This window comes from Bufo bufo, chromosome 6, assembly GCF_905171765.1.
Source record: "Bufo bufo chromosome 6, aBufBuf1.1, whole genome shotgun sequence".
Lineage (NCBI taxonomy): Eukaryota > Metazoa > Chordata > Amphibia > Anura > Bufonidae > Bufo > Bufo bufo.
The window spans coordinates 345,837,772-345,865,063 of NC_053394.1; the positions used below are offsets into that span (position 1 = coordinate 345,837,772).

General features: G+C 43.9%; 1 protein-coding gene across 1 annotated transcript in view; it reads left to right on the forward strand.

Moving 5' to 3' along the window:
• Positions 1 to 27,105, forward strand: part of LOC121005725 (lipopolysaccharide-binding protein-like) — a 99,597-nt gene extending 72,492 nt beyond the window's left edge. The window contains exons 11-16 of the mRNA XM_040438493.1: positions 3,480 to 3,550; positions 11,236 to 11,278; positions 12,090 to 12,153; positions 12,245 to 12,400; positions 26,678 to 26,755; positions 27,101 to 27,105. Coding sequence (XP_040294427.1) covers positions 3,480 to 3,550; positions 11,236 to 11,278; positions 12,090 to 12,153; positions 12,245 to 12,400; positions 26,678 to 26,755; positions 27,101 to 27,105 — 417 coding nt within the window. The remainder of the gene's footprint in view (positions 1 to 3,479; positions 3,551 to 11,235; positions 11,279 to 12,089; positions 12,154 to 12,244; positions 12,401 to 26,677; positions 26,756 to 27,100) is intronic.
• The last annotated feature ends 187 nt before the right edge of the window (positions 27,106 to 27,292 follow it).

Genomic DNA, 27,292 nt, shown 5'->3' on the forward strand with positions numbered 1-27,292 from the left:
TTCCAGATCCTGGGTTATGTGAAGAGGACCAGGGACCAACACCAACAGTCTCTACTGGTAAGTCAGATGACACAACCGGTCCACGCACCAGTTCTTGGCAAGCCGCTTCCAGACGTCCTCTTACATCCAGGGGCCTGGAGGAAGAAGTCCCACTCCGCTCCAATGATCGCACCTGCCTAGGGGGCAGAAGGAGAAAAAACCCGGCGCCGTCTCTTCTGACGAGATGAGCGCCGCTCACCTAACGTAGGTGCCGTAGACCTTATTTCCCCGGTCTCCGTTACAGGCAGCGCTGGACCCGATGCAGACAGCTCCCACGGACTCCAGCCATACATCTTCCGTGCACACGCTCTTCTTCTCAGCTCCGCAATGAGGACATCCATCAGGACGACGGCAGCAATGATCTTCTTTTCTTCAAGATGAGGTTACAACCCAGCTTCTGTCAAAACCCACATATTTATACCCTCTGGCTCAAATGCCCTAACCAATGACAGCCCTGTCACCAGGAAGAAAGAAACAAATAACAAAACAACACTGTCATTGGTCAAACCATGACCAATAAAATTAAGGTTGCCACACCAGGGTAGAAATGCCCAAGCGGTGGCAACCCCAATCAAATTCCTTTTGCCATCCCAGGCAATCTGCCCGGAGATGGCAACACAGTTTTGGCAGGAATATTTCCCGCCAAAAACTAACAAGGAGACAACATAGGGATGACCTTAATCCCATGGGGGTCCCACCTTAGTGTCTGGGACCCCACTATTCTGTTACAAACGCTCTCATCTCTTGGCATCACTGACCTGGCCCTATCCTGGATCACATCATACCTCACAGACTGGACGTTTAGCGTCTCCCACTCTCACACCACCTCCTCATCTCATTCCCTCTCTGTTGGTGTCCCGCAAGGCTCTGTCCTAGGACCCCTGCTCTTCTCTATTTACACTTTTGTCCAGGGATATCTCATAGAGTCCCATGGCTTTCAGTATCACTCTTATGCTGATGACACACAAATCTACCTCTCTGGTCCAGACATCACCACCTTACTATCCAGAATCCCACAGTGCCTATCTTCCATATCATCCTTCTTCTCTTCTCGCTTTCTAAAACTTAACATGGATAAAACAGAATTCATCATCTTTCCCCCATCTTGCTCAACCCCCCCAACAGACCTATCTATCACGATCAAAGGCTGCACACTCTCCCCGGTCAACCAAGTCCGCTGCCTTGGAGTGACCTTGGATTCTGACCTCTCTTTCCGACCAAACATCCAAGCCCTTTCCACCACCTGTCGCCTCCAACTCAAAAACATCTTCCGCATCCGCGCTTTCCTCAACTTTGAATCTGTGAAAATGCTTGTACATGCCCTCATCATCTCCCGCCTAGACTACTGCAACATTCTCCTCTGTGGCCTTCCATCTAGCACTCTCGCACCCCCCCAATCTATCCTCAACTCTGCTGCCCGACTAATATACCTCTCACCCTGTTACTCCTCTGCCTCTCCCCTCTGCCAATCCCTTCACTGACTCCCCATTGCCCAGCAAATTCAGTTCAAAATACTAACAAATACATACAAGGCCATCCACAACCCGTCCCCTCCCTACATCTCTGAGCTACTTTCCCGATACATCCCCACACGTAATCTCCGATCCTCATAAGACCTCCTTCTCGCCTCTCCTCTTATCAACTTTTCCCACAATCGCCTCCAAGATTTCTCCCGTGCATCCCCCACACTCTGGAACTCGCTACCCCAACATATCAGACTCTCACCGTGTAGATTGTAAGCTCTCACGGGCAGGGCCCTCTCTCCTTCTGTACCAGTTTGTAACTCGTCTTGTTTATGCTTAGTGCAATTGTCTGTATTATGTATGTGCACCGCTCATCATATGTACAGCGCTATGGAATGAATGGCGCTTTAATAATAAATAATAATAATTCATGTACTGTATAAGAGATCTTTGGCTCGGATCCGAACCCATTAATTTAAATGGAGTTGCATAAAATGCGGACGGCACACCGTGTAATATCTGCATCCACATGTCTGCACCGCTGTTCCACAAAAAATACAATATGCCCTTTTTTTGTTCATTTTGCGGATAGGGATAGGACATTTCAGTATAAGAGAAACACAAAATGGGGGCATGCACGCGATTGGTATCCGTGCTTTATGGATTCCTGGTTTGCGGACCGCAAAACGGATATGGTCCTGTGCATGAGACCTTATACGAGGCATTGCCACTTCAACAAATGGGTATATGGTGGCCGACTCTCACAGGGAATGGAGGTTGATGATCATGTGGTTGCCTCTCATTGAGGAACGGTGACTGAATCAGTTATGGGGGCACTGTGTCTGTCCCTTCTCAAATTGCCAAAAAGCTGGCTCCATTTATCGCCATTTTTAGATGAAATCCTACTGTCTGTGTGAAAGTGTATGCCAGCCCTCACCCTGCACTTTGCAGAATGTGATGCATAGCAGTCCTCTGACATTCGAGTATTCTAGGCCTCTATAGTAAGGTCAAAAACATGAAGAGTCATGAGGAGGAATTAAAATGATTGCTGATGGTTTCCACTAGATAATGAAACTTATCTGCACAGACTGCCAATGGTATACTGCATGCTACACACAAAGCACTATGGGGCCCATACACTGGCGGTAGATCTGCCGCAGTTATGTATAGGTGCCGGCTTCTACATACTGTAAAGTCGGCCGATCCTTCGCCACTTCTAAATGTAAGGTAGCTTCCTAGCTGTCTTACATTTAGACAATTTTAGGCCTCATGCACACGACCGTTCCGCAAAATGGGGTTCCGTTGTTCCGTGATCCGTTTCCGTTTTTGTTTCCGTGTGTCTTCCTTTATTTTTGGAGGATCACCAGACATAAAGGAAAGTAAAAAAAAATCTAAGACAGGTTTGCCATGCAAATGATAGGAAAAAAACGGACATGGACGCGGATGACAATCTTGTGTGCCTCCGTGTTTTTTAGCGGTCCTATTGACTTGAATGGGTCCGCGAACCGTTTTCCGCGAAAATAATAGGACAGGTTATATTTTTTTGACGGACTGGAACCACGGATCACGGACGTGGATGACAAACGGTGCATTAGCCGAGTTTTCAACGGACCCATTGAAAGTCAATGGGTCCGCAGAAAATCACGAAAAACGGAACAACGGACACGGAATAAAACAACGGTCGTGTGCATGAGGCCTAAGACAGGCGTAGAAATTGGTAAATGAGACGGGCCACTCATGCCACGTACACTTTTTTAGACCTGGTGTGAGCGGGAAAAGTCTCAGATTGTGGTGCCAAGGACCTTTGCGCTGCAATCTGCTCCACAAAAACACCTAATATAGATGTATTTCTGTTTAAAAAAATGACCCCCTATATCTATTGCCTGTAGATTAAAAAAAACACAAAAATATTAGATGTACAGTCTGCAGATCTGATGTTTTGTTCACATTACAACCTGGTAACGTTTTTTCTTACAGCAAGCTACTTTCATCGCTGACATGGTGCGTCTGTCGAACATCAAATTGAAGGTTTCATTTTTTATGCAAAGGTAAGTCATATGTTCTTAAAGGGGTTTTCCGGGACCTGCGCCGATCAGCTGATTGAAAAGGCAGCGGCTCTCCTGTGAGTGCCACGGCCTTCTCCGTGCTCACCAAGCACAGCGGCTGTGGTTGGTATTGTGAATGGGTCTGAGCTGTGATACAAATTACAGCCGCTATACAATGTATGGCGCTGGGGGATCCCGGATGTCCGGAGGATAGGTCATCAGTATCAAAATCCAGGAAAACCCCTTTAAAGTAAACTAAAAGAGACTGAAAGCTAATGTGCCTTTTAGAGATGAGCGAATCGAAGCTGACGAAGTCGAATTCGTTCCGAATTTCAGGAAAAATTCGATTCTGAATGAATGCGAATTTCCTTGCGCTTTGTGGTAACGAATGGCAATTTTTCCTAACATGGCGGCTACAATGGCAGCTACACGTGTGAGGACATGGGGCAAGGAACTCTGGGAAGGCGGGATGACCCATAATGCCATGCATGCAGCCAATCAGCAGCCAGCCATCCCTGTGATGTCACAGCATTATAAATACGTCCGCCATCTTAGATTCTGCCATTCAACATCGTACTTTGTTCAGGTACAGACGTTTATACAGACGCTAGGGAGAGTGAAAGAAAACCTCATTGTGAAAAAAAAAAAGCCTTTTTTATAAGTGCACGATACGGATAGGGAGGAATCATTTCACAGCACCTTAGTGCAGGGACAGACGTTGCAGGGAGAGTCATACAGAAAACATCATTGGGAAAAAAAATATGATTTACAAGTGCAGGGAAAGATTATTTGGGGATCCAAATAGCCATTATACAGCTCTGTCATTCCAGCAATTTGTTGTAGGGGTGCACTTGTTATGTTGAAAAGCCTTTAGTGGCTTATATCTGTGGAAAAAGAGAAATATATACTCTGTTCACTTCTGCAGCTATATATGGTGAAAGCGTTTAGTGCCCTATTATAGCACAATACAAGAAAAATAGACGCTGTTCATATTTGGTGTTATTTGTGGTAAAAACATTTATTGTCAGTTCAGTACAATATGAGAAAAATAGACGCTGTTCACATTTAGTGTTATTTGCACTAAAAACGTTTCTTGTCATACTTCTAGAGAAAAAGAGAAAAATACACACCGTTCACATTTGGTGTTAATTGCGCTAAAAGAGTTTCTTGTAATTTTTCTAGAGAAAAATACACGCCGTTCACATTTAGTGTTATTTGCGGTAAACATTTATTGTCAGTTCAGTACAATACGAGAAAAATAGACGCTGTTCACATTTGGTGTTATTTGCGGTAAAAACATTTATTGCCAGTTCAGTACAATACGAGATGTGGGGGCTGAACTGGAAGAGGAGGGGGAGGAGGACATTGGAGCACAGGCAATGTGTAGCCAAATGGGTGTTTTTTCTACTCAGCTGACAGGACAGACGGAGCAGGAGCAGCCAGAGGAGCTACAGGGTGATGAGGAAGACGAGACAGAGGACCCGGACACCCTGGCAGTATGCAGTGGAGATGGAGGCAGGGAGTCCCTCCGAGTCACTTGCACAAATGGCACGATGCATGCTAACCTTCTTGCGTAGTGACAGCCAAATTCTCACCATTTGGCAGAGGGATGACTTCTGGCTCTTCACCTTGTTGGACTCTTGCTACCAGTCCAGAATGGGGGCCTTTTTTTACACCCACTGAGAGGGAGGACAAACTGAACTACTATAGAGACATCCTATGTAGTCAGTTGGCCGCTGCCTATCTGCACCATTGTCCATCCTCTTGCAGTCCTGACCGGTGGTTCCCTCTGTGCTCACATTCCACTGCCATGGCTGCTGGGGGAGGGGGGTGGCAGGAGCAGTACCAGCTCCATCAGCAGCAGCCTGATTCTACAGTCGCTGATGAGTAGCTTTCTTCACCCGCGTAGTGAAGAAACTACTCACCAGCAGCAGCAGCTAGACGTAGAGCAGAACCTGAACCAGCAGATGGTGACATACTTGGACAGCACCCTGCTACCCCACATTGAAGATCCGCTGGACTACTGGGTAGCCAAACTGGATTTGTGGCCGCAACTGGCAGAGTTCGCCCTGGAAAAGCTGTCCTGTCTGGCCAGTAGTGTGGCATCAGAGCGGGTGTTTAGTGCGGCGGGGCCTGTCCACCCAAAATGTGGAGAGACTGACCATTGTCAAGATGAATCAGGCGTGGATCAGCCAGGATTTCCAACCACCAATTCCTGATGCATCAGACTAGATAATCCATGGTGCCACACCAACATTTTGATACAAAAGACCATTTTCTTCTGACTACCTGCCTCAGCTACTACTTTGATGCTGCAACCCGCCTGATGCCACACATCTGATGCCAAGTGCTCCTTATTTCACCAACCTTCATCAGCTGGTATTGGTATTGCCACCCACTGCCCTGTGACAGGCGCAGCACTATGAAGTGCCTTTTGCTCTGTGGCATTAGAAGAATTTTGATATCTCTAACCTTTTAGTCCAACCAGATTGTTTGTTACTCTGTAATTCTTCTAGCGCTGTTCTATGGAAACAGTAGGTTTAAAGAGCACAACAAATGCTTGAAATACCTTCTTTATTAACTTCTACTTTTCTTCATATATAACACTGCAGCAGATAGTCCATGTACAAAACACATGTTGAATAAAGTATCACAAAATGGCGGTATGCATAATATGGTGGTTCATCTGTTCAATCTTGTCATTCAACATAAAATGGTGGATATATTTCTCTCTTCCGTATCTCTACTCTCACTTTAAGTTATTTAAGCACTTTATGACCTTTCTGAGAGGTATATCTGAGGTTTAACCAATAGTTTGACTTTGAGAAGTTTGTTCTATATAATTGCTTTGAGCAGTTTGCAGACTGCAGTTTGCAGATTGGTGGAACTGTAAGTAAACACATAACTGGTTCAGTATACAGTTCTAATTACTACATTAACAACAGGGACATTATATAACTGTTCTAAATACCTATTTTGGCATCTTGCTTCCATAAAACCGAACTCTGACTGGAACTGTGTGTCTGTTCATCTCCTCACTCTGGTAAATAATTATTCCAGCTAGGGGATTTCACACACAGGTTTAGTGTGAGGCTGGCTATGATTGGTCAAGACTCCTGCTCAGTAACAACAGTTTAACTCTATGCTTTCTGTTGTGTCTGCTGTGTCATTGAGCTTACCTCACATATATATAATGAATCTTAAAGGCATATTATCTATTCTGCTTCTGTGAACACAATATATAACTGTTACATGACATGCAAAAACATAAAGTCACAGTAAATAACTCTGCTTTTGTATTTAACATATAAACATATGAACTGTATTAAGGTTATTAGCAGGTCTAGCTGTATAAACATATAAGCCGTATTAGCAACCTATGACAGGTCTTAGCTGGCCAGCTACACACCCCACTCTGTTAACCAGGTCACTTTGTGGTCTCCTAATGCAGCTGCTGCTGCAATCTCCACACTATGTCACCTTGCCAATCTGTGGTATCCTCCTGATGCTGCTACTGTCATCTCCACACTATGTCACCTTGCCACTTTGTGGTCTCCGGATGATGCTGCCCTATCCACACTATGTCACCTTGCCACTCTGTGGTCTCTGGATGCTGCCACCATATCCACACTGTCACCTTGCCACTCTGTCTACTCATGCTGCTGCCACCTCCAGACTCGGCCATTGTGCCACTCTGTGGCCTACTCATGCTGCTGCCACCTCCAGACTCAGTCATTGTGCCACTCTGTGGCCTACTTATGCTGCTGCCACCTCCAGACTTGGTAGTTGTGCCACTCTGTGGCTTACTCATGCTGCTGCCACCTCCAGACCCGGTCAGTGTGCCACTCTGTGGCCTACTCATGCTGCTGCCACCTCCAGACTCTGCCTTTGTGCCACTCGGTGGCCTCCTCATACTGCTGCTGACTCCAGACTCTGTCATTGTGCCACTTGGTGGCCTCCTCATTCTGCTGCCAACTCCAGACCCCGTCATTGCGCCACTCTGTGGTCTCCTTATGCTGCTTCCACCTCACCACTATGTCATAGGGCTTCTCATGTTGTCCCCCCCCCTGCCCACTTCATGACTAGGCCACTATTTTGCCTTTGGGTCTGGCTGACATCATGATTTATAGGATTTATTTGACCTTTCTTCTGATCTGTCAAAAGGAAGGAAAAATGAGACACACAACGGATCCTGTCTGTGTAGCAGCTGTAAGGCCTGTATGGTCCCATCAGAATTGGCTTATGATTTGGTAGCCAAAAGCAGGAGTGGGTACAAAACACAGAAGACATGCAAATATTCCATTCACGTGTCATCTCTGTTTTAGATCTACTCCTGTTTTTTTTTTCTTTTTTGGCATTAGCAATACTGATGGATTATTGAGCAAATGCTGACCAAGTGAAGGCGTATGCTCCACAGACAGAATCCGTTTTTTGTGGGTTATTGTTCTGACAGATCAGAGGAAGGGCAAATTAATCAGTGACGTCAACACAAACTTACTGCTGACACTCTCTCCACTCTGTCAGGGGGCTCTACTTTGTATAAGTGTTTAAAGGGGTTGTCTGGGTTCAGAGCTGAACCCGGACATACCCTTATTTTCACCCAGGCAGCCCCCTGAGGCTAGCATCGGAGCATCTCAGCATCTCAGGCCTCCAGTATCTACAGACAATGAGAAGACAAAGCTTCAAGGTAGCTTGGAGCCCAGAAGAGTCGCGAAGTTAGTCAAGATTCAAACCAACCAGCCAGGCCCTGATCTCTTCGTCCAGTGAAAATATCACGGGTTCCCAGTGATCATGGAAATGAAAAGGAGGGCATCCTGTGGTGCACGGAGATGGAGAGGGTCTTCGGATTCCCCCTGCACTATACAGATGTCTCAGAAATTAACCACTACTCCCGACAGCAGCTGCCTGGAAAGTCATGGAGCGTCCCGTTCATCCAGCATCTATTCGCCCTGCTGAAGGATTATTTTGAAAGTGTGTAGAAGCCACACTGTCCCTCACGCTGCAGATTTATCATAGAGCCACCGGATTTTACAATATTACATTATTATTTTGTGCTTTAGCAATACTGATGGATTATTGAGCAAATGCTGACTGAGTGAAGGCGGATGCTCCACACAGGATTCGTTTTTTGTGGGTTATTGTTCTATCGGATCAGAGGAAGGGCAAAATAATCAGTGACGTCAACACAAAGTTACTGCTGACACCCTCTCCTATGTCATGGGGGCTCTACTTGTATAAGCATTTAATAGAACAGGTTCTGTAGACATCTATGTGGAATCAGCTGACGAGGGTGTAAAAGGAGTGCGCTTCTTCTTTACACTAACATTGACCTGTAAGGCTGAGTTAATACTTGAGTTATTTGGTTGGTTTTTGCCCCGTGACTGCCCAAATAAGTGAAGTGTGCAGTGACGCCTGTCATCTGCATGTCATACTGACTGACAGTATTTTTTCAATACCACAGCACACTCCCTATGCGTGTTACTGCAAGGCACAGTGTTCTACACCCATATAAAGGCTCTATGCAGCCCGGAAATAGCCGTTTATAATGCGATTCGTAGCAAATTAATTTGGATCAAAGCAAATTTTTCGGAAAATTCGGCGAACTGGCCGAATCAAATTTTTGAGAAATTCGCTCATCTCTAGTGCTTTTAGAAAACTGCATGAATGACAATTCCCTGATCCAAGTGTAATGGAAACAGCAAGCAGCGCTGCTGGGGATGCCATATATATTTTATTGCGTTCCATATTACATACATACAATTTTGGGGGTATTTGGGATGCTCTTACAGATAGATAGAAATGTAATATTTATTTTAGAGCTCCTCATCTCTCATGAGAGTAAAGCCTGGGTTACAAATTTTTTTTTGGTGCTAGTGGTTGATCTTGTGTGATCTACAGGATTAGACTGCGGCTAGAGACCTCTGCAGTGGAGAGGTAGCAGTCGCTACCGGGCCCAGGAGCCTGACGGGGCCCAAAGACCCTTGTGCCACATAAGCAGACACCGGTATTATATAACGTGCATGCAGGGAGGGCTCTGTTATAGATTTTTCACTAGGGCCCAGAATGTTCAAGTTCGTCTTCTGGTTGGAGGGAAGGGGTTAGGTCAAGAATTTGGCATGGGGGTGGGGGGCCATGTTTCAATTTCTTTGCCTCAGGCAGCAGGAAGGCTATGTGCTCCCCTGCCCCTTACCATAAAGCACTGAGGAAAGGGGGCCCCAAGCTGTCCACACACGATCAATACGTTGTAGATTGGCCACCATAGATTTGTGTGTGTTGCAGAACGTTGCAGATATATGACGACAATAACAGTAAGGCAGGTAATACAGTTCTTTACTGAAGATAACGGTATAATTCAACAACAACAAAAAAATAAAACGAGGCAGATGCAACCAGCACAAAACTAAAATGTTTTTAAAGTGCAACTGCCTTTTATTATTATTTTTCTTCTAATGTGTAGGGACAGTTATAGGAAACCTTTTTCTAATATACTTCATTTAGAGATTTGGAGAACTTGTACATTTAGATGAGAAAAATTGCCCTGAAATGTCTCTTAGCAGCGTTCTGTAAATGAGCGTTGATAAGGCATGTCCATCTACACAGTACAGAGCAGCGCTCACTGTGAAGATGGCTTGGGTTAATTCTTTTTCCCTCTCTGCCGGCTCCTATATATTTCTAGAAATTAACATATGTACTATGCATATATATTTGCTTTGCCCTCCTGCTGTATTGACACTTTTCGCTCCGTACATTATTAGGCTACATTCACACGACCGTATATGTTTTGCAGTCCGCAAATTGTGGATCGGCAAAAAAAAAAAAACTGATGACGTTCCGTATTGCATCTTTTTTTTTTTTGGAGGATCAATTGTAACAATGCCTATCCTTGTCCACAAAACGGACAAGAATAGAACATATTCTATTTTTTTTGCGGGGCTACGGAGTGGACATACAGATGCGGATAGCCACAGGGAGCCATGTCTGTGGGCTCTAGTGACTTACTGGGGGTGAGAGAAGCCGTTGCTGCAGCTCACGCTCAGACAGCACAATGCTGCTGTATGAGCGTGAACTACTGAAAGGGTGGACATCCCTGTGTCCGTCCAGGCCCTGCGCCGGACAGAGGACAGGGATCCTGAAAACCGGACTGTGCGGCCTAAAGCCAGACGTCTGGCCACCCTATTTGTACTGTGTCTTTAACTTGCTGCCCTCTGCACAGCTTCAGCTCTCTGAATTCAGCAGATTCTAGACACTTTCTAGATCTGTAGATACCTCCATTTCTGCTGTTTCTCAGTCCAGGAAGCCTTACAGATTTTCCCTCTACTTCAGTTAAGTCCGTGTGGTGTGCACTCCTAGCACTTCCCCAGCTGTCTCCTGAACTTTGGTTCCACTTTGCTCTTGCAGCACATAGGCACTCTGGCAAGCTTTGCTTGTAGGGCAAGTGCAGCTTCTCTAAGTGTTACACAAGAAAAAAAATCTGAAGCATCGATAGTGCTAAAACAACTGCAACATAAACTGAACTTCTGTATGGATTTTAAATCTGCAAAATGTCAATTTATTATGTGGATTTCTGACACTAATTCCATAGTTTCCAATGCATAGGATGAATTCCATGTCAAATCCCCTGCAAAATCTGCACCCAGGCGTTATACTTCACTGTCTTATGCTTCATACCTTTTTTATTTTTCATTCAGTTTTCATTTCCGAGACTTCAGAAGTTCTGTCGGCCATGTTGATGTAAGTATACAGGACAACTATGAATGAGGATACTACTGTAACACTTATCTCACTCCCCTTTTCTAAAATTCGCATCTATCCATTGGTTGATCTTGATGGACTTATATGTTTTTCACCCGCCTTAACTATGTAACTATGTAATTTAAACCCTCTGAAGTTAAACAATGAGGGGCATATTTATTAACACCGGCATTTTAGATGCTGGTCTTAATAAAGCCTCAGCACTGGCGGTGAATCCACCAAAGTTATGAAGAGGCGCAAGCCCCTGCATAACTTCGGCGCATACAGCGCCAGTTCTAAATGTAAGACAGCTTCCAAGCTGTCTTACATTTAGACTATTTTCTACACCTGAACCCGGCGTAAAAAATGGTAAATCAGACTGGCCTCCTAGCCCGTCCTCTTCCCCACCCACAATTTTAGACCTGGCATGAGCGGGGAAAAGCTGCAGGTAGTTGAAGAACGGTTCATCTATCTGTGCCTGAAATATGCCTAATTTAGGTGTATTTTAGATTTGTAAATGACCCCCTGAATGTTTCCATTCACTGACAGCAAGCAATTAATAACGCCTTTAAACTTATTTACCTTTTACAAGCCACCATAGCTCCAGCAGGTGCAATGCATGGATTCCTCTTTTCACATTTTTGAATAATTCATAAAATCGGTAGTATTGATATATGGTTATATTTTATTAGTCTCATTTTACAATTATATACTGTACATAAGTGTCATCCAGTTGTGGCAATCAAAGGACTCTATATTAACAGTGTGTTACTTACATTACACTCTTACTACATTATTACTCTATGCGCAGCTTTCAGAATTAGAGCATTCACTAGGACCCATGCTACAAGACGCTGTAGTTCGTGCAATCAACAGTAAGTCATCCCTACCTGCCGCTATCTCTGTATACTCTTGTGTGCCTTCAGTAAGGTGGTAGTAACCTCATATACTGCTTTTGCTGTCCAGGAGGATTGAGCAGTGGTATCTCCATGCCTTCACTTGGTAATATAACGCTACAGGAATCAGCAACATCAATCATTCCGGTAAGATCCCATGTGCTATGGTCTGGATATAGTGTACGGATACAGAAGAATCTCTACTTTTTTAATTTAAACAGGTGGGGTAACACTTGGAGGAACTGTCAGCTGTGCATTTTCCATGAAATAACTACTGGAGCCCTTTTTTTTTTAGAAAAACCGCAAGTGTTGTGCAGTTCCTCTGTTATTCCTCTTAGAAATGTAGGAATACATTGTCAAATTGTCAACCCCTGTCAATTTATTTATAAATTTCTAAGAAGAATAATAGAGGAATGTAACAATTAGCGTTCCAGATTGTCATGTAATGGGATGTAGCATTGGATAAACAGACACACACTGAAGGTCAAAAGAACATCTTCTGTAACTGTTTACCAGTGTGCTATCAGGAGAGCTGACAGGTTCTCTTTAAATTACAGGTTTATCTAAAAAAAAAACGGCAAAAACAAGGGCGTAGACATTCATGGCATATCTACAAATTCTATAAATGCCTGATAGGTGGAGTCCAGTCCTATTTGCTCAGTTGTTTCAGTAGATAGAGTTGAATGAAGAGAGAAGTTGATATGAACGGACACCTTTACAGTCGGAATCTGGCATCATTAACCCCTTTACTACCCTAAACCACCCAATAAACCATTTCGCATTCTAGACCACCACTGATAATAAAATAAACTTCTTGATAACCCAAAACTAGCAGGAATATAAGGTGCTGACCCTAAACCCCCTTAGATTCCCAGGGACATTACCATCAAAGGGGTTGTCCGTCCATATTTATTGATGACCTGTCCTCGGGATATGTCATCAATATCTGATCTACGAGGGGCCACCGGGCACCAGCTCTTTGTAAAGCGTCCTCTCCTGTAAAGCGGCAGTGTAGTGTAATTACAAGTACTCACAATTACAAGACCACAACCCTAAAATCGCAAAGATTCTGGCAATGTTGGATTTTTTGTGATTATGGGGTCGCAGTCCTGGCCACCTACAAGTCGCACTGTGACACCTTTCATTTCTATGGCTGCACTGCTACACTATGATCCTTGGTTGCGCAATAGCTGTCACACCCAAAATTGACTTGTAGCCCAAGCTTAAGGGCTCATGCACACGGCCGTTGCCTGGCCATGTCCGTATTGCGGCCCGCAAATAGCGGGTCCTCAACATGCGGGCACCGGCTGTGTGCACTCCGCATCACGGATGAGGACCCATTCACATAAATGGGTCCGCAATCCAGAAGGTCCTGTGCAGAACGTAGACACAGAACCCCACAGAAGCCCTACGGAGTGCTTCCACGGTGTTTCTCCCTGTGGCTCCGCACTGCAAAAAATAGAACATGCTCAAGTTGACTGGGTCTGGATCCATCTGTGGAATCTGCACGGATGTTGCCCATGCATTGGGGACCGCAAATTGCGACTAACGGCCGCGTGCTGCGGATTTTCAGCTGAAATGGACTGGTGTCCATGGTGACATTTCTGCTGGGATCGCAGAAGGTCCACCACTACTTTAAACTTTTGTGCTGCAAAGGTTGAAATCCAAAGGTAACATCCGCAGCAAGACCTGACATGCAGAGCTGTGGGTTTTCTCCACAGCACGTTGATGATATTTCTAAAATCTCATCCACTTTGCTTGTATTGTAAATACTGTGAATTTTCCATACAAAATTCACTGTGGAGGATCCGCAATATTTACCCCACCTGTAAACTCACCCAACAATGACAGGGCTTCTTCAGCACCTGCAATCTGAAACATTGAATAAGGACTTCTGTAATACTGTATGACACAAACACATCAAAATTAAATATCTATTCTTCACACCTATAAGATCCCTCCACCCAAAATCAGGTAAGTGGCGTTTTATATTGTTTATGAAATTATTACTCACAGGTGTCACCCTGGATCCTGCAGCAGTAAAACTGAGAAGGCACTGGATCTCACACATCATCGTAACACCGTGTTCTGTCTCCATACACGTTTACACAGTGTGCGGTCTGACATTCAGCATAAACCTTCCCTGTTTTCCAAATAAGAGGACTGTTCTTTGTAGTCTATAGTGTTGGTCGAGCACCAAAGTGCTCGTGTGCGCTGGTGCTTCAGTAGAACACTTCACAGCTCTGGCCATGCAGCTCTATAGTGTAGTGGTTAAGGTTCTTGGCTGTAATGTAGAAGATTGTGAGTTCAAATCCCACCAGAAACATTTCAGAAATAGAGGCTAAATTAGATTTAAATACACTGACTCGAGCACACGCGATATTCGGCTAAGCATAGCGACGCTCGAGCCAAAATGGTGTTCGGCCGAGCATGCTCGCCCAACACTAGTAGTCTAACTTTTTTATTTGTCAACAGGTTGTACTCTCTGCGCAATGCGCGGGAGTGAGAGATTGTACAAGTGTGTGGTAAAACTACAAGAATGCAAATAACATGTATAAGTATTAAGTATAAAATAGCATGTACTATAACATTTGCATAAACAGGCACATGGTAAAATGGCTGCCTATCTATAAGATTGCATGGCTAGCTAACATTAATAACAACTCCCTGAGACCCTGAGTAACAATTACAACTAGCTGAACAGCTCTGCATAACATGATGTCCCTGAAACAAAGGTAGATCTCTCAGCAGATGTATTTTACAAGGATGGTGGAGTTTGAGAAGGAGATATGCAAAAGGACAGCTCTGAACTGTGTCCTGGAGACTAGAGACGTCTCTTTCCCAGAATGCTTTGCACTCCCACAATGCAGTGCTCCACCCACAATGCAGTAGTATTGTAACAGGAAAAACAAAGTGTAATAACAACTTAACACCAGTAGATGCTAGTGCTATAACCACACTAAACACTTCAGAAATACCAAGGCTGAGGCAGACATGATCTGTAATGACTCTTTTACCCTGCTAGGCAGAACACACCTCATAGCTGTGAAACAATACAGTTTTCAACTTCTCTTCACTACTAAGAAGACGACTAAACAGGGGCATAGCTGTGGGGGTGCAGAAGTAGACACCAGTGTTCACCAGTGAGGTAGGTGGGGACATTGATAAAGGGGTTTTCTGAGATAACAGTATTGATGGCCTATGCTTAGAATGGGCCATCAATATTGGAATACTGGAGGTCGACACATGGCATTGCCACCAAATAGCTGTTTGAAGATGCCATGTGGGCAACAGCTGCAACTTCTTGCGGAGGAGTTATTTGGGACAGGCCATCAATATAAAAATCTTGGAAAATCTCTTGAAATTGATCCCTACCCAGTGACCCTGTTCACTCAGGGTGGGTTCACACTAGCGTTAGGGATTCCATTATGGCTTCCATTATAACATGGTTATAACGGAAAATAACAGAATCCATAAGATGGAAGGATGGATCCGTTCTTCTGCCCATAGACTTGTATTATGACGGAATGCAAAACGGAAGCCTTTAAAAGGCATTCCGTTTACTTTCCGTCCTAATAGAAGTCTATGGGAATCAAAACGGAACCGTCTGGGTCCCGTTATGCAAGATGGACAAGTCGACAGGACTTTGTTTTCCGACTTGCATAACGGGACCCAGACGGATCCGTTATGCTTTCCCATAGACTTCTATTAGGACGGAAAGCAAATGGAATGCCTTTTAAAGGCTTCCGTTTTGCATTCAGTTTGGGCATTTCGTTATTTTCCGTTACAACCATGCTATAACGAAACGCCATAACGGAATCGATAACGCTAGTGAGAACCCTTCCTTAGTAATGGCTGTTCTGGGTAATGCAGCTTGGTCCCATTCCCACCCTAGAGCACCACAGATTCAGTCCTGATCAAAAGTTTAAGACCACTTGAAAAATGGCAAAAAATCTTATTTTACATTGTTGGATCTTAACAAAGGTTCCAAGTAGAGCTTCAACATGCAACAAGGAGAAATGAGAGTGAGACAAAACGTTTTTTGAGCATTCAATTAATGGAAAATAACAATTAAACTGAAACAGGCTGTTTTTCAGCTGATCCAAATTTTAGGACCACATGCCTTTAAAAGGCCCAGGGAAATAAGATCTTAATCTTTAAACCAAGAGGCATATGAAGTATTACCCTCTAAATCACTCTGCACTGCCAGGGAGATAAGGTATTAACCTCTAAAGTACTCTAGACCAGTAGGAATATTACCAGGAATACTATTACTAACCTTGAAACCATCCTATCTGACATTGCCCCAAAACCCCATTTAAATACATATATTTCTACCGTGTTAGTCAGTAAAAAAAAATTAAAAAAGATTGAGATTCCTTAGTGGTTCATACCTTTTAATGGCTAATGAAAAGATGATGACAACATTGCAAGCTTTCGAGGATACTTGGGCATCTTCATCAGGCGTCTCTTAATACAGTCTGAAGAGTCACATATTTATACACCAAAGTACATATGAAGAGGGAAAATTTCCAAAGTCTAAGGCCCCTTGCAGATGAGCATGTCCGGATGCGTTCACGGAAAACTGCGCGATTTTGCAAACAAAGCCATTTAGTTTTGTTTGCGATCACATTCAGTTGTTCAGTTTTTATCGCGCGTGTGCAATGCGATTTACTGCGTTTTGCACACACATAATAAAAAACTGAATGTTTACAAACAACATCTCTTAGCAACCATCCGTGAAAATCGCAGCCCCATTCACTTCTATGGGGCCAGCGTTGAGTGAAAATAGCAGAATATAGAACATTCTGCGATTTTCACGCAACGCAAAAGTGATGCGTGAAAACCACCGCTCAAGTACACAGACTCGTTTACATAATTGGTTCCGGATTCCGGGTTCGCATCACGCATTGCACACACGCAGAATTCTTGCTCGTGTGAAAGGGGCCTAAAAGTTTCACCACAGATTCGGTCCCAATTCCTTTATCTTTCATTTAAAGCTCACAGACGTTTAATCCATCCTGGTATGGAATATTGTAATATAAAGATTCTACATCCATGGATACAGTAGTTCCCTCTGGTAGGGGTCCTATTGCAGACAGTTCATTCAGTAGGTCAGTTTTGTCAAGCAGGTAGCTGGCTGTATCTCTCACCAGGGGCTTAAGGACACCTTCCACCGCATAAAATTATCAGTCTCCTTGGACTTCCAGGTTTGTGAATCTTGGGAAGCATGTACAGTAAAATGTCCTTTTACATCTCTTAAGGATTGTGGACCTCTTGAGTTCATCGCATTCATGAATACTGATGAACGGCAGAGGCTATATTCGAATTTGCGATATTGCACAAATTTTTGGTAGAATAATCGTCATATATTTGAGATTATTTTATTGAATGCGAAAAATTGCCAATGTGAAAATCGCGTAATGCGAATTTGTAACGCAAAATACAGGCGTGGAAAACTTTGGCTACATTTTTCAAGCTGTTAGAAGTTTCATGAGTTTCTCCTGAGACTGGAGAAAATGGTTGGCACAGCAGAACATTAGAATAGCTTTATATGCAGATAGAGTGCTCCAATATATTCGCAATTGCGCTAGTCAGCAGTGATTAGAAATTTTTTTCGTGCAACCTCAAATTTTAGCAGGTCTGACTACAGATTACTGATTGGTGCACTAAGTATTGTTGTGAACTTGACATTGCTTCCTTCTCATTGGCCCACAAGCAAGAAGCAGAGAGTAATCATGTGTTCCGATGGAAAAAAATGGCGAATATTTGATATAACGAATATATAGCACTATATTCAAAAAATTAGCGAATTCTCGAAATGGCAATATTCGCGATAAAAATTCGCTATTTGAATATTCGCGCTCAACACTATTTATTAACTGGACATTAATTAGAGGACAATACAAATTTCACACTTCTTATCTATAATCCTCATGTATAATTGCTCCAACAGTTTACTGTTACAACTGTTTATTTACTCCTCCACTCACACTGATCTGCTTTACATCACTTGTCTCATCTACCTCATTATTCCTATCTAGTGATGACCTTGCAGTTCGCTTGGCGGTCGTCTCGCAGCAAACTTTGCTCGTTCTCGGTTTGCCGAATAGACGAACATATGGCGATGTCCGCCGGCGCCATATTCTTTTGCATTGTGCAGAACTTTGACCCATGAAACATCCATCAGACAGTGCAGCCAATTGAGACGTTTCAGCACATGGACACCCCCCCTACCCTATAAATTAACTTCATCTGGCAGCCATTTTACATTCTGTGTTTTGCCAGTGTAGGGAGTGGTTGCTGTGTGGAGAAGGGACAGACTGTTAGGGACACCAAACGCTAGCTAATAGGGCTACAAAAGTCCTTTTAAGGACTGGTATAGGTGTGCTATCGATAGGTGTGACATACTGAGGGGTGTGATATACTTATAATATACTTTCTAACATAGAAAGTATATTATAGTGCATTTGTATTGTGCAGCAGTTGTGTGAGGTTCTGCTGCGATACTGCAGCTAGATAGAGGGACAAACGCTATTGGAATAACTAATTGCAACTGGTGTGATATACCTGTTGCCCCCAAAAAAACAGATTGAGGGGTGTGATATACCTATAATATACCTTCTAACATAGAAAATATATTATAGTGCATTTGTATTGTGCAGCAGTTGTGTGCGATTCTGCTGAGATACCACAGCTATATAGAGGGACAAACGCTATTGGAATAACTAATTGCAACTGGTGTGATATACCTGTTGCCCCCCAAAAAAACTGATTGAGGGGTGTGATATGCCTATAATATACCTTCTAACATAGAAAGTATATTATAGTGCATGTGTATTGTGCAGCAGTTGTGTGCGGTTCTGCTGAGATACCACAGCTATATAAAGGGAGAAACGCTATTGGAATAGCTAATTGCAACTGGTGTGATATACCTGTTGCCCCCCAAAAAACTGATTACGGGGTGCGATATACCTGCTTCCACAAAATACTGATAGAGGGGTGTGATACACCTGCTTCTACTAAATATTAAATGAGGCCTGAGATGCACCGGCTTCCACCAAATATTGATTAAGGGGTTTGATATACCAGCTTCCACCAAATATTGATTGAGGCCTGCGATACACCTACTTCCACAAATACTGCTCTTCTATAGGGACTTTGTCAAAGGGTCATTTTGAAAATGACAGGCAGAGGAAGGGGCAGGCCATTCCGCAGTGGTGGTAGGGGTCGGGCAGGTGCACCAGGCCGCAGCCTAAGTGGGAAGTTGGAGAAGGTGCGTGCGATTACGTCAAAGGATGCACCAGAACTTTCCGTGCACAGGAGGCAAAAAGCAGACTGTAAATTTATCTGGAGCAAGCCATCCACCATGTATGGTCACATTTGGCGCTCCCAGGACGCCGGCACATGGCTCTGCAGTGTGGGCTTTTTTTAACGTGTCAGCTGCTGACAATAGTGTTAACATCTCCAGCCTGTGCTGTCAACGCATAAGTCGCGGTAAGTCCAACACTCACCTAGGGATGAGTGCCTTAAGAAGGCACCTGGCCTCCCATCACCGAGCCCAGTGGGAGCAACACCATCAGAACCCACAAAGTCACACTCCCAGTGCTCCACATCCTGCCTCTTCTCCTTCTCCTCTCTCCTCCCATTTGTCCTCCACTCCACCTTCCACCGTGCCATCGTCGCATTCATCTGGCAAAAGGCAGGCTTCCGTGGCCCAAATGTTCAAACGTAAAAAGTTGATGACGCCGGATAACCCTCTTGCTCAATGGCTGACCGCTGGCTTGTCGGAACTGCTAGCCCGCCAACAACTGGTGGACTCGAAATCATTTAGAAAATTTGTGGCCATTGGCACACCGCAATGGAAGGTTCCCGGAAAGAAAATATTTCTCCCAGAAGGGCATCCCAGAGCTATATGGCCATGTTCAGCGGCAAGTTAATGTATCTCCGGCACACAGTGTCGGTGCCAAGATACATCTGACCACAGACACGTGGTCTAGCAAACACGGGCAGGGAAGGTACATAACTTTTACTGCCCACTGGGTGAACCTTCTGACGGCTGTCAAGCATGTAACCCATGGCACCCGTGTGGATTTGGCGTTATCGCCAAGGATTGCTATCAGGCCTGCCTCTTCTTTTCCTACTCCATCCTCTGTCACCTCCTCGGCTGACTCCTCCTGTTCTACTGCTACCGCCTCTTCCACTGCACCCCCCAAAGCTCCACAGAACCTATTCGACGTGCCAGGTAAGATGTTGCCATGCTGTGCTGTGGCTGTTGTGCCTGGAAGCCAAGAGCCACACCGATCCTACACTGGTTTCAGCTCTGTGGTCACAGACCGATCAGTGGCTAACCCTGCTCAATTTGACAGTTGGTAAAGTGGTGTGCGACAACGGTGCCAATCTGCTGAGTGCGCTGAAACAGGGCAAAATGACACATGTGACGTGCATGGCACACATCCTGAACTTAGTCGTGCAGCGATTCATTGCTAAAAACCCCAGTGTCCAGGACATTTTAGATCTTACACGGCTCGCCTTGCTGATGTTCAGCGGTGACACCACCTGCCCGTCAGACGTCTGATTTGTGACAGTCCGACACGCTGGAACTCCACCTTGTATATGCTTAATAGAAACATAGAAACATAGAATGTGTCGGCAGATAAGATCCATTTGGCCCATCTAGTCTGCCCAATAGGCTGCCTGTACGAACTCTGCAGCAGGACAGGTTCTGGGGAGCTTGGTTTCTTTTCACCGCGCCAGTGGCTGCTCATGCACGACACATGCAGACTTCTGCAGTCATTTCATGAGATCACCAAACTGGTCAGTCGCAGCCAGGGCGCCATCCTCGACATCGTACCTTACGCCTTCTTTCTGGAGCGTGCATTGCGTTGTGTCATTGATCAAGCCGTCGAGGAGCAGGAGCTGGAAGATGAGGAAGTTGCAATGCTGAATGAATTCCCAGGGGAGCTACTCCATCTGAGACAAGTCAGCAGGAGTCTGAAGAGGAGTCAGAGGAGGATGGTGCCTTCGGGGAGGAGGAGGAGCAAGAAGAGCAGGCTTTAAACTTTTCTGGGATCCCTGGTGTTGTCTGTGGCTGGGGGGAGGAGACCGAGGACGACATTCTCCTGGGCAATGAGCAGGAGCCTGGGCGCTTCCAATTTAGTGCAAATGTGGGGCCTTCATACTTCAGTGTTTTGAAGAGGGACCCCTGTATAAAAAGTATAAAGGGCAAGGACCAGTACTGGGTGGCTACGTACTTAGACCCCTGGTACAAACACAAAATGGCGGACATGTTACCAGCATCACAGAGGGCTGTCAGAATGCAGCACTTCCAGGCCTTGCTGTGAGATGCTGCATTCTGCTGTTGTGGGTGCTGGCAGAGGAATTTCCACCCATAGAGAAACAGGTGCGGGTACCAATCCTACCACGCATGCAAGAAGAGGGCGGTGTGAAGATGTGTTGGTCACTACAAATATGAGATCATTGTTGCAGCCAACCCATCGACAGCTGGCCTCCAGATCCAGCCTCAGGGAACCCCTAGACCAACAGGTGTCCGACTACATCGGGTTAACGGCTGATGTGGACACTCTGAGAAGCGACGAACCCCTGGACTACTGAGTTTGCAGGCTTGACCTGTGGCCAGAGCTGGCACAATTTGCCATGGAACTTCTGGCTTGCCCCTCGTCGATTGTCCTGTCCGAAAGGACGTTCAGCACAACAGGGGTGATCGTGACCGATAAGCGCACTCGCCTAGCTCACGACAGTATGAACTACCTCACATTTCAAAAAATTAATGAGGCATGGATCTCAGAGGAATTCAACACCTGTGATGACTACATTTAATAGAATTTCCTCATGCCAGCCCACACATATCAGCCACCACCCAGAACAAACAATGGTCCCTGTCTTATGTAAATACAGCGGCATAAAAGGTCTTTAGGCCTTTTCTGTCCGGTGAATGCCTAATGTTTTGGGCTTGTACTCCACTGGCCTGCAGAAAAATTGTTATCCAATGACCGTCTAATATACCTCCAGCCACATAATCACTTGATCTTTTCTGTACGGTGAATGCATAATATTTAGAGCCTGTAATCTAACTCGCCAACAGTAAAATTGTTATACGGTGACCGCCTAATGTACCTCCAGCCACATAATCACTTGTTCTTTTCTGTACTGTGAATGCCTAATGTTTGGGGCCTGTACTACACTGGCCTGCAGTAAAATTGTTATCCAATTACCATCTAATATATCTCCAGCCACATAATCACTTGATCTTTTCTGTACGGTGAATGCATAATGTTTGGAGCCTGTACTCCACTGGCCTGCAGTAAAATTGATATCCAATGACAGTCTAATATACCTCCAGCCACATAATCACTTGATCTTTTCTGTCTGGTGAATGCATAATGTTTGGTGCCTATACTAACTCCACTGGTCTGCAGTAAAATTGATATCCAATGACCGTCTAATATACCTCCAGCCACGTAATCACTTGATCTTTTCTGTCCGGTGAATGCATAATGTTTGGTGCCTGTATTCCACTGGCCTGCATTAAAATTGATATCCAATGACCGTCTAATATACCTCCAGCCACATAATCACTTGATCTTTTCTGTACGATGAATGCATAATTTTTGGGGCCTGTAATCTAACTGGCCAACAGTAAAATTGTTATATGGTGACCGCATAATGTACCTCCAGCCACATAATCACTTGATCTTTTCTGTCCCATGAATGCATAATGTTTTGTGCCTATACTCCACTGGCCTGCAGTAAAATTGATATCCAATAACCATCTAATATACCTCCAGCCACATAATTACTTGATCTTTTCTGTTCAGTCAATGCATAATGTTTGGTGCCTCTACTCCACTGGCCTGCAGTAAAATTGATATCCAATGACCGTCTAATATACCTCCAGCCACATAATCACTTGATCTTTTCTGTACGGTGAATGCATCATTTTTGGGGCCTGTAATCTAACTGGCCAACAGTAAAATTGTTATACGGTGACCGCATAATGTACTTCCAGCCACATAATCACTGGATCTTTTCTGTACGGTGAATGCATAATTTTTGGGGCCTGTACTCCACTGGCCTGCAGTAAAATTGATATCCAATGGCCGTCTAATATACCTCCAGCCACATAATCACTTGATCTTTTCTATCAGATGAATGCATAATGTTTGGTGACTGTATTCCACTGGCCAGTATTAAAATTGATATCCAATGACCGTCTAATATACCTCCAGCCACATAATCACTTGATCTTTTCTGTACGGTGAATGCATAATTTTTGGGGCCTGTAATCTAACTGGCCAACAGTAAAATTGTTATACGGTGACCGCCTAATGTACCTCCAGCCACATAATCACTTGATCTATTCTGTCTGGTGAATGCATAATGTTTGGTGCCTGTATTCCACTGGCCTGCAGTAAAATTGTTATCCAATTACCGTCTAATATACCTCCAGCCACATAATCACAATTTCTTTTATGTCAGGTGAATGCCTAATTTTTAGGGCCCGTACTCCCATGGCCTAAAATAAAAACTTTCTAGGCGCCGGTAGGGCTCATTTTTTAGAATTTCCCTTTAAGAAGCATAAAAATGGCCCCTGATTAAAATACATATTTTTGGGGGTAATTTTGGTATTTGATCCCCCTCTAGTATGTCACTGTTCATGTTTTGGGACTATTTGTGCACTTCTAGTAAGTATTTAGTGGCTGCAAATATGACCTGAAGGTTTTTCAGGTTCACATGCCATTAAAGTGAATAGGGCCCGCCGCGAACTTGCGGTTCGCGAACATTTGATTGCGTTCGCGAATCGTCTCGGCCGATGTTCATCCATCACTATTCCTGTGTACTTTGATGTATAAATATGTGACTCTTCAGATACCTTCTTAAGAGACACCTGATGAAGAGGCCCAAGTATCCTCGAAAGCTTGCAATTTTGTCATAATCTTTTCTGTTAGCTGTTAAAAGGTATAAACCACTCAGGAATCTCAATCTTTTTTCATCGCTTAATGTTGTTCATTTTTGTAAGGAAAACCAGCTTATTTTCTGTCGGGCTGTGCTATATGGCCTATAGCAGTGATGGTGAACCTTTTAGAGACTCAGTGCCCAAACTGCAACCCAAAACCCACTTATTTATTGCAAAGTGCTAACACAGCAATTTAACCTGAATACTACAGTCCAATATAGTATCTTCCATGTATTTTATCATTTAGCTATAATAGCCTGCCTGCATTCAATGTGCTCCCTGTGCTGTTCATAGTGCGCCCTGCTCTGATGAATGGCAGGAAAAGGCATATTGGTACACTATAGACTTTTTCCAGGGTGCAAGTGCCCACAGATAAGGCCACCCGTGCCATAGGTTCGCCACCTGGGAACTTAAAGTGGCCTTGGAAAAAATAATAAAAGTGGCCCCATGTTGTAGGGGTTCCAACTTGACAGAAGGCGGGCCAACACAAGTAGGCGGGGTCAGCAATAACATAATGCAAAGTGCCGTCCCATCAGAATCATATAGCACAATATATTGCCCCAAAAGCTGTCCCTCTGTGTTGGCCATCAATAGAGGCCATTTTCTGTCCTTCTCCTCCTTCAGTAGCAGATGGAGGTGAGATGTGGGCCACACAGTTGAATTAAGGAGGGCATAGCCAGGCCCCTGGGCATCGGCCCACCGGGAAATTTCCCTGTAAGCACTGTGGCCAATTCGCCCTTGCTATTATCTATCAATTAGGAGGTATTAATTACAACAAGGGTACTAATCACTATTGTTTCATTTCAGGGATGCCTATTGATGTCGATGGATATGTATTACATACCCTGGAAAGAATTAATGGTCATTCTGCCTGAACATGGGTCATGAGTCATGACGTGTTCCATACTTCCACTTTCTATATGTTTCACTGAGTGTTTCATTTTAATAAACACTTGTCAATGAATGTGAATGGAATTTTTTTTCATAGAACAACCTGTGACAAAGCCAATTTATTACAGAACATCTTTACATCTTTTAAATGCGCCTTAGGACATCATTGAAAAGAAAGCCACCAGCCGTCAACTCTGGCAATAATCTTAGAAGTGTAAAAATTTACCTGCTAAAGATTCACCAGATGATGGCGAAACCTTCTCTCCCTGGCTGTGACGCTCTCAGATGTGATTGGATCACAGCACAGCCAGGGAGAAGGAGACCCCATTGAGAAACCCTGGCGTCTCCTCCTCCCTGTAACATACTGAGCGGGAAAAATACAGGGGGGCAAAGGCGTAGGAGCGATATATAAAAAAAAAAAAAAACATCCAGGGTAGCAGCATCAGAGGGGGGTACCCAGCAAGTAAAGGTATTTATCTACAGTAGAATAAAAAAAAAAAAAGTGAAAGTCCCTCTTTAAGCCCAATTCTTTTTTGGTGATCTTGTGGAGGGAACTGAGAGTAAAGTATCACTGTTTGCTGATACAACACTGCAGGGTACTTACAACTCAGCTTGATTTTATTGTTACAGAAAGACCTAGATAAGCTGACAGCATGGGAAAATACATGGAAGATGAATTTTTAAGGGGTTGTCCAACAAAAAATATTCTACAGTTTTCAAACCAGAACCTGGATCTAAATACTTTTGTAATTGCATGCAATTAAAAACTTAGCATAGCCACTGAGTTATTCAATAACATGTATCTGTATAGCGCCACCTACTTTTAGTTTTTTTAAATTATTTCTTTGGGATAGCCCACATGTTTAGCTTTATCCTTTAAATGCCTCCTGAGCTGTGATAGGGAGAGAGCTTCAGCAGAATGGACACACGCCCTGAGATGCAGCAGAAAGGACACTGCCCTTGAGTTGTCAGTTTGATATAAATCTAGCAGAGCAATGAATGTGGAGATCTCTGGATTCATGTGATGTACAGGGCTGGTTCTAGCTCAGCTAGAAAGAGATTCTCATGTACTATATGATGTTTTCAATTTTTTATATTAACTATGGTATAACCCCTTTAATGTTGATAAATGCAAAGTAATGCACCTGGACAACAGTAATCGTATGGCTGCATTCACATTGAAAAGAATAAAACTGGGGACGGCAAAACACAAAAACAAATCTGGTATTTTGGTTACAAGTACAGTACAAAAAGACAGATAAAAAACTGTGATACCAATGTAATATTACCCCTTTATAAATCCCTCGTAAGGCCACATCTTGACTATGGGATTGTGTTTTGGGCTCCAGATTCTAAAAAGTCATTAAAGAAGATGGAGAGGTTTTAAAGGTGTGCAACTAAATAATTAAATGGGATGAGTAGCTTACAGGGTTTTTTGCTTTATGAATGTAAATTAGATCACTCCTAAGGCATCCTTTGCCAAACTGAATAAGCCCAAATGTTTTTAAAGGGTTTTCGAAGACTTTGACATTGATGGCCTATCCTCAGCAGAGATGCTCTTTTCACTTAGGCTGAGACCTGCTTCCTGCCCAAAGCTTGCCCATCTTTTATATCTCATCCCTGCATTCATCTCAGTGCAAGAAGAAAACAGAAAGCTAAATAATCACTGTTCAGATTTCTGCTACAGCCTGGACAACATTGAGACCTGGAGAGGTGAGTAACCCACTGGACCCCAGGTACAAAATATTAACCCCTCAATTGCCCTCGACCAGGGATCCTAAAATTATCCCCTTTACTAACCTAGACCATAGATTCTAACATTAACCTCTTTACAGCCACATAACATGAGGAATACTGACATTAATTCCTTCACTGCCTAGACCACCAGGGATTATGACGTGAATCCCTTGACTGAGCTGCACCTCAAGGGATCCTGACATCAAATTCTTCACTGCCATAGAAAATCACCTATAGTGACATTAAACCATTAAACCTAGACAAGCTAATTTTTAGGGACTTGTGTATTAATGTTTATTTGACGTTCTTCTGTATCACCAGCTTAGGCTAGGTTCACATGATGGGTCAGAAGCTTTCATTAAAAGTATATGTCAGGCTCAGGAATTTCTCCTGATATACTGTATACCTCTGATACAACACTCCAATGTATGTCACTGCATACAGTGCCATGAAAGTATTTGACCCTTCCCAATGTCTTCTATTTTTGCATATTCATGTTTTAAGGACATCAAA